At 40.8% G+C, this 14,398-nt stretch overlaps 1 protein-coding gene across 3 annotated transcripts in view; it reads left to right on the top strand.

Moving 5' to 3' along the window:
* Positions 1 to 14,398, top strand: part of TATDN1 (TatD DNase domain containing 1) — a 29,515-nt gene that overhangs the window by 3,879 nt on the left and 11,238 nt on the right. For 2 of the 3 annotated variants that reach the window (XM_077809812.1, XM_077809813.1), the window contains exons 3-6: positions 1,640 to 1,689; positions 5,329 to 5,392; positions 7,575 to 7,718; positions 7,807 to 7,849. In XM_077809812.1, coding sequence (XP_077665938.1) covers positions 1,640 to 1,689; positions 5,329 to 5,392; positions 7,575 to 7,718; positions 7,807 to 7,849 — 301 coding nt within the window. Of the gene's footprint in view, positions 1 to 1,639; positions 1,690 to 5,328; positions 5,393 to 5,643; positions 7,719 to 7,806; positions 7,850 to 14,398 lie in introns of those variants that run through there. The other variant, XM_077809814.1, reaches the window with a different exon arrangement.

Genomic DNA, 14,398 nt, shown 5'->3' on the forward strand with positions numbered 1-14,398 from the left:
TAATTAAAGAAACCAGATAAAGTAAATTGTATTATGGTACAATTTGGATGTTTTTTCTTATACTCACACACAATAAATCTTTCAGATGGTCACTTCCTTTGTAGCAGAGACGTTTTCCTTTGTCCTTCTAAAAGGAAGGCACAGTGCAGCATATTATATGCTGTATATTTTAATTCCAATGTTTTCCTACTATCTACTTTTTTTTTTAGTTTGTGGGAACTTAAACTCTAATCCAGTCCACCTGTTCTGCTGAAGACAAGACAGCTGGCTTCACTTTGTTCTAGCTAGCCAATTATTTAGGTCCAAAGACTATTCATACCATATTAAGCATAATACATCAAAGTTAAACAGCAGTGCATATGAAATACACACAGGTTTTTAGAGTGCATTTCTGTATGCTACAGATTCACAGGAATCAACTTTGTCATGTCCGCAGGAGTTGCATTTATGGCAGAGTTTTTAATCTTTCATTGGTCTATTTAGTAAAGCTTGTAATTTGTTTTTATGGTACATGGGCAAATGATAGGAGCATATTCAAAATACAAGTAAGTATTATTTTGTTTAGATTCCTGAAGATCATTTCCCTCAGTCTATTGCTGTTTTATGAGGTGGAAGGATAAAGTAGCTGAGCAGTATGGCTGTAAGAAATATACAAAGTTATAAAATAACATTGTAATAAAATACAGAGTAGAACCAGATCTTTTTTTTATAAATGGCTTTTTGACTAAATTTTTTCCGTTTTTTGTTTGGTGGCGAAAATTCCACTTTCTTTCACTTTTTTTTTTATTCTCTCGTCTCCCTTTCTAATGGAAAACAGTGGGGGAAATTTTTAAAAAAAAAAGAAAGAGTGGTTCCCTCAACCCCGAAACAAAACTTCTTTTGTTTTTTTTTAAATAACCTTTAGTTTCTTTTGAAAATTTTCATGAAATATACTGACCCTTTTTCCAACCAACTCGAAAGAAGAGTTATTTAGAGAAGCTAAAAGGAAATTAGACAATTTCCCCACTTCCCAAAGAACTTGTAATTCATTTTCATTCTTTTCTGTTCCTTAAATAAGCAGTATTTCATTTAACTGCAGTCTTTCATTTGGATTTAATTTCAATATTGGAGAACAAGTATTGACTGACCATGCAGACAGCTCAGCTCTTGAGGCAGGAACAGAAAATCGGTGGGGTTAGTTGGCCTACAGCTACTTACAGACTCGTTAAGCGACACAGTCTCTACCCGTAGAGACAACTCAGCAGATGGGGATCTATGCAGGCGGAGTGAGCTATCGGGCTGTTGGTGTGCTGGGGCACAGTGACCCACTATACCTACTACTTTCAGCAAACACAGTTGTCAGACATAGAGCTCAAGACAAGAGAGGCATTTATGTAACTAGGGCCTGATCCAAATCCCATTGAAGTCTATGGAAAACATCCCATTAACTTAAATGGGTTTTAGATCCGGTTCTTAGTCATTTGCATCATCCTCCTATTTGCCTTCCTAAAGATTAACTAATTGTATGTGTCCAAAGATTATTCAGATCATGTTAAGCATATTACTAACTGTACATAAATGACTTTATAGCAAAGGAATGTGCAAGTTAAATTATGTGTTAAGAACTGGACCTTAATTTACCAAATTTTTACTTTTGCAGATGACTTTTTGGATGTAATAGAGAGAGCAGTCAAAACCGGTGTTAAAAAGGTAATTTCTCTTATAAATCATGCATATATGGTTTTGTTATGATGTTGTACATTTTTAAAAATGGATTTTAACAGCCAGAGTTTTTAGGAATACTGAAGTTATAACAAAAACAATTTTCTGCTGAAATTAGCAACTATAAAAATACCAGAAACTTTCTTTAGTATTGCAGAGTTCTCTGCAAAATCCGAATTCTTTGTACCCAATATTACGTCTTCCTGTGCACAGTGATTAGCTGGTCACAAAAATACATGAAAGGGCATCCTTTTTGCAAAAAACTTCTGTATGTAAAACTGGCCATGGCAAGTTCTAACGTAAGGGAGGGGGAAGTTTTCTGGGTGTTTTTTGTGTTGAAGGAGGCCAGTATTGACTTCCATTATCTATGTAACTCTCTCACTTTGTGATTACCTCTGTCAGCCTACACCAAATATTCATGTGGCCTTGATTCTGTAAACATTTGAGTTCAGTAGTTCTTAAACTGGGGTCCGCGAGTCATGTCCAGGGCCACAGGCCCCACTGATCAACTCCTCCCCCTGCCTCCCAGTGCCTCCTGCACGCCTCAGAACAGCTGTTTAGCGGCATGCAGGAGGCACTGGGAGGGAGTGAGATGAGTGGGGACAAGACACGCTTGGAGGAAAGGGTGGGAAGAGGAGGGACAGGGGTGGGGCGGGAAGTGATGGGGGCAGGGTCTGGGGCTGAGCGGGGGTTGAGCACCACCAGGGAGAATTAGAAGCCGGCTTTAATTCAATCATCTTTATGTGCTTTTCACCTGTGTAAAGTTAAGTATGTCCATAGATGTTTGCAGGATTAGGCCCTTAGCTGACTCTCTGTTAGTTGATGTACTAACAGTAGACGTACAGTTAATAGAGTTCTTACCTTTATTTAGATTTACATCATTATGTGCAAACTTGGAACTCTATGACAAAAATTCTTGGCCAAAAGCTCCTTCCCAACTACAGTGGCCAGTGAATATTCAAGAAACAAGTATTCAGTCCAACTCCTTTTTATTGGACCTCTGTAAAATTAAAGATATTTTGGTTTTCCAAACAAAAAATATGAATTTGCTCAAATCAGCAGTTTTGTGATATTATAATGGTATTTTACTATGTTAATAAAGCATAGATCTTAGTTTGTTTTAAAAAGAAAGAACCCCCACCTCTTCCACAGGAGGTTTAATAAATAAAATAAATAAATAAAACATAATCTGAAAGGAGTTAAAATTTGGAGAGCAAGGGAAAAGTTCAAAGTAACTAATGTAGAATCAGTAATACTTAGCACTTATGTAAGTGCTGTACAAACATTATTCAATCCTCACAGCACTCCTGTGATGTAATTAATTAGTAATATTCCTATTTTGCACACAGAGAAACTGATAAACATAGATTAAGTAATTTGCCCAAGAGCACATCATTATGTCACAATCATTATGTTGCTGTTTTGTGGCTCTCCTGATTAGTTCTAGAGAAGCTTGCATCTTTCACAGTAAGATGTTTCTGTTTCTCCTCAGAGCACAGTGACCAGTAACATTCATGGGAATTATTGACATATAGCAAGTAGATAATAAACCCCAGTTACATCCAGAATATGTGAGAAATTGTTTAGCTATCATGAGCATTATTAGCCCTGATTCTGAAAAATGTTAGGCACGTACAGTACATGTGTAATTATATACTCCTGGAGGAATTCTACGCAAGTGCAGAATTAGTGTCCCCCACAGATTTTACCCCACAGAAAAACTGATTCATGCATCCCTTCTGGGGAGCAGTCAGGGTTGGAGGGGCGCATTTGGTTTGGGTGTCAGGAGCAGCGCGGGGGAATGTAAATCGCCACCTTGTGGGACAGGGCTGGGCTCTCTCTGTCCCTCTCACTTGCTATTGAAGTAGCTGGGGAGGGACAGGGCTGGGGATGCCCCAGCTGGTGGCTCCTACCGGGCACCAGACTCTAGCTGCTAATCTTGGCTGAGCTGGGGAATGGGACTTCCTCTTCCCGTCCAGTGGCCACTCCCAAGGCCACAGTCGGATCAGACCCACCCCTGGAACCTACCCTGGCTGCAGGAAGCTCCACCTCACCCCTCCCCCACCCCCACCCGCTTCCTGCCCTCATCGCTCCCTGGCTGCAGGGGAAGTGTTCACTGTATGAGACGCTGACCCTGGTCTGGCCAACCCCCCCACCCAGCCCAACCCCTCTGTATCTAAACCTCCATCCCTACACCCAGAATCCCCCAACAAGCCCCTGTGCATCCAGATCCCCCTTGTACCCAGACCCGTCACCAAGCCACCTGCACCCAGATTGCCCCACACAGAACACTGTGACCTGGATCCCCCCACACTAAGCCCCTCAATACTTGGATCCTGCCAGGTTGAGCCTGCCTGCCCCACACCTGGGTCAGGAGGACAGGGCTGGGCGTGCGGGTGTGCAAGACTCTGTCCTCCTTGCTCGCTGTGGAGCCATATAGATGTACTAATATGCCTACTATGCAATCTATTTGTCAGAAAACATTTCCTGAATCTTTTTTGTAGTCTGTATTGTTACAGACTTACTTGCTGACCGGTATTTTGAAATAAATTTACCAAAATAATTGAAAAATGTGTGATTATATTGTGTTGTTTTGACAAATAAAATATGCAGAATTTTAAAATATTGTGTGCAGATTTTTAAATATTTGGTGCACAATTCCCTCAGAACTAGTAATTGCACACCTTTAACTTGTATGCGCAATTGATGTGATTGCGTATCCCGATGACGTAATTATGTAGTCATATGGCCAAATCTTGGCATTTCCACATATATTAACCTATTTGCACATGCTGTCACAGCTATCAACTGTTCATTTTGCACAAGTAATTTAAAATCCAGTCCTGTGTTTCCAAAAACAAACAATAGAAAACGTTCTATAGCAAAAGCATTACCTGGTTTGAAGAAAAACTAATAGAGCTGAACAATCGTACATTTAAATTGCCTTTGTTCTCCCTTGGGAGAATGAGACATGGTTTTATTGCAGAGGCAATAAAACGCTGGATGTACATCCAACATATGAAAGGTTAAGAGGACACTTAAAACTACAATGTTAATGTAACAAGCTCTGATGCTATGGCTGGAGCATGACACTGAGGGCCCGAAACTCCTGAATTTTTAACCCTGGGGCTCTAATATTGATTCCCTGGATGGCTTTTTAAAAATCACATCATCCTTCTACTTTGATTTCCCCAACTGTAAAATGGGGATTATACTTTACAAATGAATTAATCCTCACAGAAAAGTACCCAGAAAAGTGCCTTGAAGATGAAAATGAAAAAGGTCAATACTGTTATTAATAGTGGTATTGCAGTAATTGAATGGACTGTGACCGACATTATGGTGGGAGGATAATTTATGTACTACTGATCAAAAGCCATGATTTGGCCTATAGTACATTCACTAATATGTCTGCTGAAAGTCTTAATGAATCTTGAGACACTTGCGTGGTTTAACAGAATACTACTATATTCATAATACAAATAGCTACTAGGCTTTCCTCTGTCTAGGTTCTTCTCTGATTTCTATCACTCTGGTATCAGAGTGCCTTTTAAAGCATTTCCTGGTTGTTTGCTGTTAATTCAAAGTTGAACACGCATTTACTAACAATATTTTTCTTCATTTCAGTTTATGATTACAGGCGGAAATCTACAAGATAGTAAAGATGCATTGCAGCTGGCACAGACAAATGGTATCCTTACTTTAAAAGACATGATATATATTTAATCCCTGTAGCTGTAGATTTCCACCCTTCCCCATGGTAATTAACATTTAAAATTACTTATTCCTGGCACTATTGGCAGAATTATTCAGATTCAAGAAAAGAAAAAATATATCCAGGTTAGATGGATATATTCTACATAATTTATTTCTTGTTATTACAGAGGGCATGGGGTATTGGTGGATATCAGTCCTTCCTATCTTCTGTTTCTGTATTTCTAGATAAAACAAATCAAGAGTGTTTTTGGAGGAGGAGTACTTTTCTATCCTAGAAGAACGTACAGAATAGCCAGCTCCCCTTATTATCTATTTCAGGGATTTTCAAAAGGCATTTGACAGCCTGCAAAGGCATACATTGCAGAATATTCTTCAGTCTTATGGAATTCCAGCTAAATTTATCAATATCATCAATGCTGTATACAGCAATGCAAAGTGTACTGTAAGAGTGAACTACCAGACAACAGCATGGTTCAGTGTGCACAGTGGTATGAAACAGGGCTGCATTGTGTATCTGATAATGAAGCAGCATGTTACCAACACACACACTGGCGTAGCATGGGTAGTTACCAAATACCTAGAAGACCTAGACTCTGGTGATATCGTGCTATTGAATGACACCCCCAAAAGCTACAAACAAAGACCGACATCTTGGCAAAAACAGGAAGCCAAGTAGGGCTCAAAATCAGTTACGCCAACACAAACATCCTTGAAACCTGGATGTTAAGCTGGGGCATCCTATTAGAAGGTAAAAACATCAAGAAAGTAGAATAGTTCATTTACCTGGGTAGCACCAGACTAGCCAATGGAGACCTCAGGAAAGAAATGACATCAAGGATAGGAAAGGCATCCACAGCATTCACTAAACTCAACAACCTATGGAAATCAGAGATATAGAGTGCAAAAACAAAACTTAGAATTGTCAACTCAAACATAATCTCAGTGTTAATATACAGCTCTGAGAGCTGGAGATCTACCAAACGATTAAACAGAAAACCAGGTGCCTTTGAAAATAAGTGCCTTTGAAAGATCCTGGGCCTTGGATGGAAAGGTTTCATCACCAGTGAAGAGATCTAAGAAATCACGAACCAGCAGCTTGTCTCTACCAGAATCAGAAGGAAGTGCTTGATGTATTTGGGGCATGTACTCTGGATGCTAACACCCAGACTTTCACACGAACCTGTCAAGTGGAAACCAACTGGTGTGAGGAAACAAGGGTGCCCAAGAAAAATCTTAACAAGAACCCTTAGTAGGGAGGGCAGAACAATTGGTCTGAACACCATAGAGCAGATGGAAGCAACAGCCAATGACAGAAGGGGATGGAAGAGACTTGCAACGCTGGTGTGAGAAGGATGTAATAATACTTCTCTGGCCCCTGCCCTTCTGGAGCCAACTGAAATGCTCGTATAGTATTTACTGCTCAGGCTTGCAGTGCCACACGGTGTGGAGTTTGTGCTATTTTGTGGTGATTGTACTAATATGATTACCATGTGGAATGGGGATATTTTTCTCTTTATTGCAGTGTTTGCAGGTTCCCCCTTCTCTTTCTGTTTGAAAGCAACCTCCATCCACTGTTCACCTAGATCCCTATTTAGCAGATCATTTAAGCGTGTGAATGATCCCGTACCTATTCAGCAAAGCAGTTAACCCTGTGCTTAAATTTCAGTATATGCTTAAATGTTCTGTTGAATAAGGCTGGGATTATTCATGTGCTTAATTGTTTTGTTGAGTTGTGGTATTAACTTCCTTCACAAACATACCCACAAATTCTGAATACCTAAACTCACTCGGCACATAATTTTCTGCTATAAAAGTTCCATAGGTGCCTAAGTTGTAGACTCTGGGACATGTGCACTGATGCCTCCCTCTAGGCTTCCAGTATCAAAACTTCTGGACAAGTTATCCCCTTACCTAGCTGGACTGAATCTCTCCCACCCCAACAAGGATTGCATAAGAGATTGGAACAGGTGGGAGGAAGAAAGTAACATGTTAAATCATGAGCCTCAGAGCTGAAGGTCACCTGGTTTGCTTGAACCAGCCCCACTTCTGCTCAGGGTTTGCCCCAAGGAAAAAATAAATTCAGTATGAGTTGCTGTTAATTTGATATAAACTTACTGTATTCCTGGAAATAAAATTCTAATACTGTTATGCACTAGACATGTTTTACAGTACGGTTGGCTGCCATCCCACCCGCTGTGGAGAATTTGAGCAGAGCGACCCTGACCAATATTTAGGTGAATTGCAAAATCTCGTTGAAAAAAATAAGGGGAAGATCAGAGCAATTGGGGAATGTGGCCTGGGTAAGTATTGTTGGGATAGCTCAAGATTATCCTCTTTGTTGAATTCTTAAAAAAGACAAGGAATTAATTGTTTTTTTTTCTTTTGTAGATTTTGATAGATTAGAATTTTGCCCTAAAGACACCCAACTCAAGTAAGAGATTTGATAACTATAGAGATTGATGTATAAATCTTTACAGTGATTTACAACATTTTTCATTTTGTATTATAGCAACTGGCATTTTGTTGGCTACATACTTATTCTAACTTGAAGTCTGATAAGCTATTATTTTTTTGACCAGCACTAATGATTTTATAGGAAAGAGACCTATATTTAAAAAAAAAAAATCAGGTACTTAGGGTGTAATTCACAAAGCAATTTAGGTGGTTAAATTCCAGAGAGTTAAACACGTAATCCCAGTGCACAACCTCACTGCAATCCATGAAACTCCTTGGCTGCTGCCTAATACTCTGGATGCCTAAACTCACTCAGCACCTAACTTTCTGCTGTAAAAGTTCCATAGATGCCTAAGTTGTAGACCCTGGGACATGTGCACTGATGCCTCCCTCTAGGCTTCCGGACACCTATCTCTCACCAAAGCCCCAGAGCAATCTATGAACTGGGGGAAGATAGGCATTGGCCGCCTAAGTTGCATGTAAGGTCTGATGTGGTAGGCAAACTTTGAGCACACCGAACAGGTTGGGTTCCATTCCGCATCTGTCCAGAGGAGGTTGTGGTGCCCACCTTACAACTTTTATCCCTGTGTTTAGAGCACTCACCTGGGATGTGGGAGATCAGGATTCAATTTCTCCCTCTCTGCCAGAGTTGTAGAAAGGATTTGAACAGGGGTCTCCCACCTCTCAGGAGGGTGCTCTAACCATGGAGCTATGGGATATTATGATGTGGAGCTCCCTCAGTCTCTCCTGTTGAAGCTGTTCCGCTGTGGATAAATAATGAAAGAGTGATTGGAGCAAGGGGATTGGCACCCACTTAATGTGCTGGCTTTTGTGGATTGCGGTGTTGTTCCTTTGATTTTTCTAGGTACCTAAAAGGCGCTGTGATGCTCAGCGTTGCAATGCTAAGCTCCTTCATGGAGTGTTGTGTCCAGTTCAGGGCACCACATTTCAGGAAAGATGTGGATAAGAGGGAGAAAGTCCAGAGAAGAGCAACAAAAATGATTAAAGGGTCTAGAAATCATGACCTATTAGGGAAGATTGAAAAAAACCTGGTTTTGTTTAGTCTGGAGAAGAGAAGACTGAGAGGGGATATAACAGTTTTCAAATACATAAAAGGTTGTTAGAAGGAGGAGGGAAGTAAATTGTTCTTGTTAACCTCTGAGGATGGGACAAGAAGCAATGGGCTTAAATTGCAGCGAGGGCAGTTTAGGTTGGACATTAGGAAAAACTTCCTGTCAGGATAGTTAAGCACCAGAATAAATTGCCTAGGGAGTTTGTGGGACCTCTGTCATTGGAGATTTTTAAGAGCAGGTTAGACAAACACCTGTCAGGGATGGTCTAGATAATACTTAATCCTGCCAAGAGTGAAAGGGACTGGACTAGATGACCTCTTGAGGTCCCTTCCAGTCCTATGAGTCTATTCCACTTTTAATATTGCAAAACTACTCTTATACCTGACATTGAATCAATACTTCCTTTGCTGTAAAATCAATCAGAATATGAGAGTTTCTGGATAGGAAAGGCATTCACTGACTTTGCTATTCAAGAACTGTCTGGAGCTCCAGTCCAGAGGGAAGCCTACAATAGGGAGTGGCATAGAAGGGAGGCTTGTAGAAGGGAGTGGAACTGTCACAGAGGACAAAGCCTGCAGTGGATAAGGGGGCAAGATATTGGCAAGGTAGGCCTTAGGAGCAGGGCAATCTAGGAAAGCTGGTGAGGAGCGGGCTAGTTTGTCAGAGGGCAAAGCACACATTAAGGAGCAGGGAAGGGACTGAGTTGTTCTGATGCTGGCACTGCACCCAGAATTGGGTTGTGGTGTTGGGGAGGAAACCCTGCAGAAATGAGTAGGGCTGTCTAGGGAAGCAGTTGAGAAATACATCTTTGACAGCAGATGATAAATTTCAACAAAATAACCTTTGGACTTGTGGATGATGCTTGCACATTGCTGTCTGAGTAGGGAGAGAACTAATGTCATTCACAGAATTGGAGAGGTTACTTAGGACTTTTTACACTTTGCACCTGCAGTATGAAGCTGTAGCTTTCGCTACAGAAGGTATAGTGGCTTGTAAATAGGTTAAAAGCTACAGCATTACATGCTACTGAACTAGCCTCTTGTAGTAAGAGGATCAGCCAAGTGGCCAGCATATTTTTTTCTTGTTCTTGTTATTAGTTTCCAGTAGCAACCAAAATGTGCTGAATTCAATAAAGCACAGCTTGGTGAAGACTTGTTCAACCATTGCTGTGAAATGAAACACTGGAATAGTGAGCAGGAGTAGATGATGTCACTTTAAAGATTCTTCTGTTTCCTAAACAGAGCCTGAGCCTATTGAAATAAATCTTTAGAGTCTAATTGTTCCTTCCCACTACACAAGCTAACAGACAGCTATCTGAATCAGCATGGTCAGTGATGCAAGTGCTTGACTTATAGTTTTAGTGGGCTAGAGGAAAACTTCTAATCAACCATACTTAAATTGGCGTGGGAGGGTAGAAGAGGAAAAATAGAACAGGTAGATCATCTGTTGAGCTGCAGAGGCAGAAAGTCTCTACCATCTGATTGTTCAATGGATTGTCTGAAATAAATTGGTTTTGTCAGTTCAATTCCTGTTGGCTCCACTTGGCATCCTTGCTGGAAATCACCATAGAGAAAAGATAGATGGGGGGTGGGAGGGAGGGGAATGAGAGCAGGCAACAAAGAAATGTAAAATGGGGAAAGACACATGCCACTTTTAGGTTTGTAAATTTAATGTTATTGTTTTTCCTAGATATTTTTGCATTTTGCTGGTAGCTGTCCTACATATGTCTGGGAAAATTACTGTTAAGAGAGTTTTAAAATTTCATGCCATAGTGTTAGGCATTTGGAGTTTCAAACCAAGATAAGGGAAAGTTTTAAAATTAATAATTTTTAAAAAAGCCCATAAGGACACTGAAAGAAAAAAAAAGGATGGAATGAGTGTAGCCAATTTGCCAGTTTTCAGCTTAAATGGAGTCAAACTGTTATACTACTTATTTAAGATTGCTAGCAGTCAGCCAGATGTTACTTTTTTTCTCTTACTGGGTAACACCGTTTCCCAGTAGATTATACCTGAGTATAACTTCTAAGTTCCATTTCATGCTTAAACATTATTTTCTGTTGTAGTGAAACTTTGTTTCCTTGGGGACAATTTTTTATGAAGACTAGAGAATATCTGTCTCCTGTCTTGCACAGCCATTCATGATGAAAGTCCTTTGGTAGAGCTGCCCCAGGAGGCAGTTTCAAGTTTTCCTTCTTCCTCTTTCTCACCTGTTGCAGTGTAGAAATCATAAAAATTGGCCAGGAGATTCAGGGACATGTATTAAATGTAACATGAATAACTTTCAAGTTGATGGAATTCATAGATTCATAGATTCATAGATATTAAGGTCAGAAGGGACCATTATGATCATCTAGTCTGACCTCCTGCACAACGCAGGCCACAGAATCTCACCCACCCTCTCCTGCGATAAACCTCTCACCTATGGCTGCACTACTGAAGTCCTCATATCATGGTTCAAAGACTTCAAGGAGCAGAGAATCCTCCAGCAAGTGACCCGGGCCCCATGCTACAGAGGAAGGCGAAAAACCTCCAGGGCCTCTTCCAATCTGCCCTGGAGGAAAATTCCTTCCCGACCCCAAATCTGGCGATCAGCTAAACGCTGAGCATATGGGCAAGATTCACCAATCAGATACCCAGGAAAGAATTCTCTGTAGTAACTCAGATCCCACCCCATCTAACATCCCATCACAGGCTATTGGGCCTATTTACCATGAATATTTAATTACCAAAACCATGTTATCCCATCATACCATCTGCTTCATAAACTTATCGAGTTTAATCTTAAAGCCAGATAGATCTTTTGCCCCCACTGCTTCCCTTGGAAGGCTTTTCCAAAACTTCACTCCTCTGATGGTTAGAAACCTTCGTCTAATTTCAAGTCTAAACGTCTTGGTGGCCAGTTTATATCCATTTGTTCTTGTGCCACATTGGTACTGAGCTTAAATAATTCCTCTCCCTCTCCAGTATTTATCCCTCTGATATATTTATAGAGAGCAATCATATCTCCCCTCAACCTTCTTTTGGTTAGGCTAAACAAGCCAAGCTCCTTGAGTCTCCTTTCATAAGACAGGTTTTCCATTCCTCGGATCATCCTAGTAGCCCTTCTCTGTACCTGTTCCTGTTTGAATTCATCCTTCTTAAACATGGGAGACCAGAACTGCACACAGTATTCCAGATGAGATCTCACCAGTGCCTTGTACAACAGTACTAAAACCTCCTTATCTCTACTGGAAATACCTCGCCTGATGCATCCCAAGACCGCATTAGCTTTTTTCACAGCCATATCACATTGGCGGCTCATAGTCATCCTGTGCCGAGGTCAGTAATAAAAAGATTAAATAAGATTGGTCAAAAACCGATCCTTGAGGAACTCCACTGGTAACCTCCCTGGTTCACCTTTCAATAGGACCCCTTGTAGTCTCCCCTTTAACCAATTCCTTATCCACCTTTCAATTTTCCTATTGATCCCCATCTTACCCAATTTAACTAATAATTCCCCATGTGGCACGGTATCAAACGCCTTACTGAAATCTAGGTAAATTAGATCCACTGTGTTTCCTTTGTCTAAAAAATCTGTTACTTTCTCAAAGAAGGAGATCAGGTTGGTTTGGCACGATCTACCTTTTGTAAAACCATGTTGTATTTTGTCCCAGTTACCATTGACCTCAATGTCCTTAACTACTTTCTCCTTCAAAATTTTTTCCAAGACCTTGCATACTACATATGTCAAACTAACAGGCCTGTAGTTACCCGGATCACGTTTTTTCCCCTTTCTTAAAAATAGGAACTATGTTAGCAATTCTCCAATCATACGGTACAACCCCTGAGTTTACAGATTCATTAAAAATTCTTGCTAATGGGCTTGCAATTTCATGTGCCAATTCCTTTAATATTCTTGGATGAAGATTATCTGGGCCCCCTGATTTAGTCCCATTAAGCTGTTCGAGTTTCGCTTCTACCTCAGATATGGTAATATCTACCTCCAGATCCTCATTCCCATTTGTCATGCTACCATTACCCCTAAGATCCTCTTTAGCCTTATTAAAGGCTGAGGCAAAGTATTTGTTTAGATATTGGCCCATTCCTAGATTATTCTTAACCTCCACTCAATCCTCAGTGTTTAGCGGTCCCACTTCTTCTTTCTTTGTTTTTTTCTTATTTATATGGCAATAGAACCTTTTACTATTGGTTTTAATTCCATTTGCAAGGTCCAACTCTACTTGACTTTTAGTCTGTCTCACTTTATCCCTAGATGTTCTGACCTCAATAAGGTAGCTTTCCTTGCTGATCTCTCCCATCTTCCACTCCCTGTATGCTTTCCCCTGGGCCCCTCCAGCCCGGACCCTCCCCGGCTCAGTCCCCTGGGCCCCTCCAGCCCGGACCCTCCCCGGCTCAGTCCCCTGGGCCCCTCCAGCCCGGACCCTCCAGCATCCTCCCCAGCTCAGTCCCCTGGGCCCCTCCAGCCCGGACCCTCCCTCCACCCTCCCCGGCTCAGTCCCCTGGGCCCCTCCAGCCCCCTCCCCTAGGGGAGGATTTATTAAAGTGGACACTCTAGATCAATGGTTCTCAACCTTTCCATACTGCTGTACCCCCTTCAGGAGTCTGGTTTGTCTGGCGTGCCCCAAGTTTCACCTCACTTACAAACTACTTGCTTACAAAATCGGACATCAAAACACAAAGGTGTCACAGCCACACAGTTACTGAACAATTGCAGACTCTCTCATTTTTACTATCTAATTATAAACAAAGGCGATTGGACTATGAATACGGTACTTTCATTTCAGTGTGATACCCGAGCCCTGGTTTCCACTCCTTTAGTGTGTTGTCTGGATACTGTATTTATATTAATTTGGATTCTTTGGTTAAATAGTATTTGGTTGCTAGCTATTTATAGCTTTTGTGGTTAAATAATTGAAGTGATTTAACAGCTGGCTATTTTATTTTATTTTTTTTTAATAAATAGCTGTTGGTTTTTTTTTCTCCCCTCTCTCTTAGGAAGAGTAGGCTTTGTGTGACTGTCCCTTGATCGATGCTAGTTCTCTGGTGCTACCACTCACTTTTTTTTTTTTTTTTGCATTTGTCATGCTTTTCTTTCTCCCTTTTCTGTATATATGGTTATTATATTAAGTATTTATTACTATATGTCCAGTCCACTCTGGTGTTGTGCATCATACACACCTGCATGTGGACTGGGTCTTCCCAGTCTTTGTGCTGTTGATATCCAGATGACATTAACCCCCACCTGTTTCCTAAATTTTTGGGAAACATGCTGCAATTGTGCTAAATTTAAACCTAAAGTTCCTCAATTTTTAAAGCTTCCTGGAGATAATTCAGTTATCTTTTTTAAAAAAAAAAGGGGAGGGTCACACTTCTGATTCAGTGTAAACCGCTTTGCATTCCCCCAACGTTGCCATTCCTGGCCTCTTATTAACTGACTTCCAAAATGTATCACT

Source organism: Eretmochelys imbricata, chromosome 2 (genome assembly GCF_965152235.1).
Source record: "Eretmochelys imbricata isolate rEreImb1 chromosome 2, rEreImb1.hap1, whole genome shotgun sequence".
Taxonomy (NCBI): domain Eukaryota; kingdom Metazoa; phylum Chordata; order Testudines; family Cheloniidae; genus Eretmochelys; species Eretmochelys imbricata.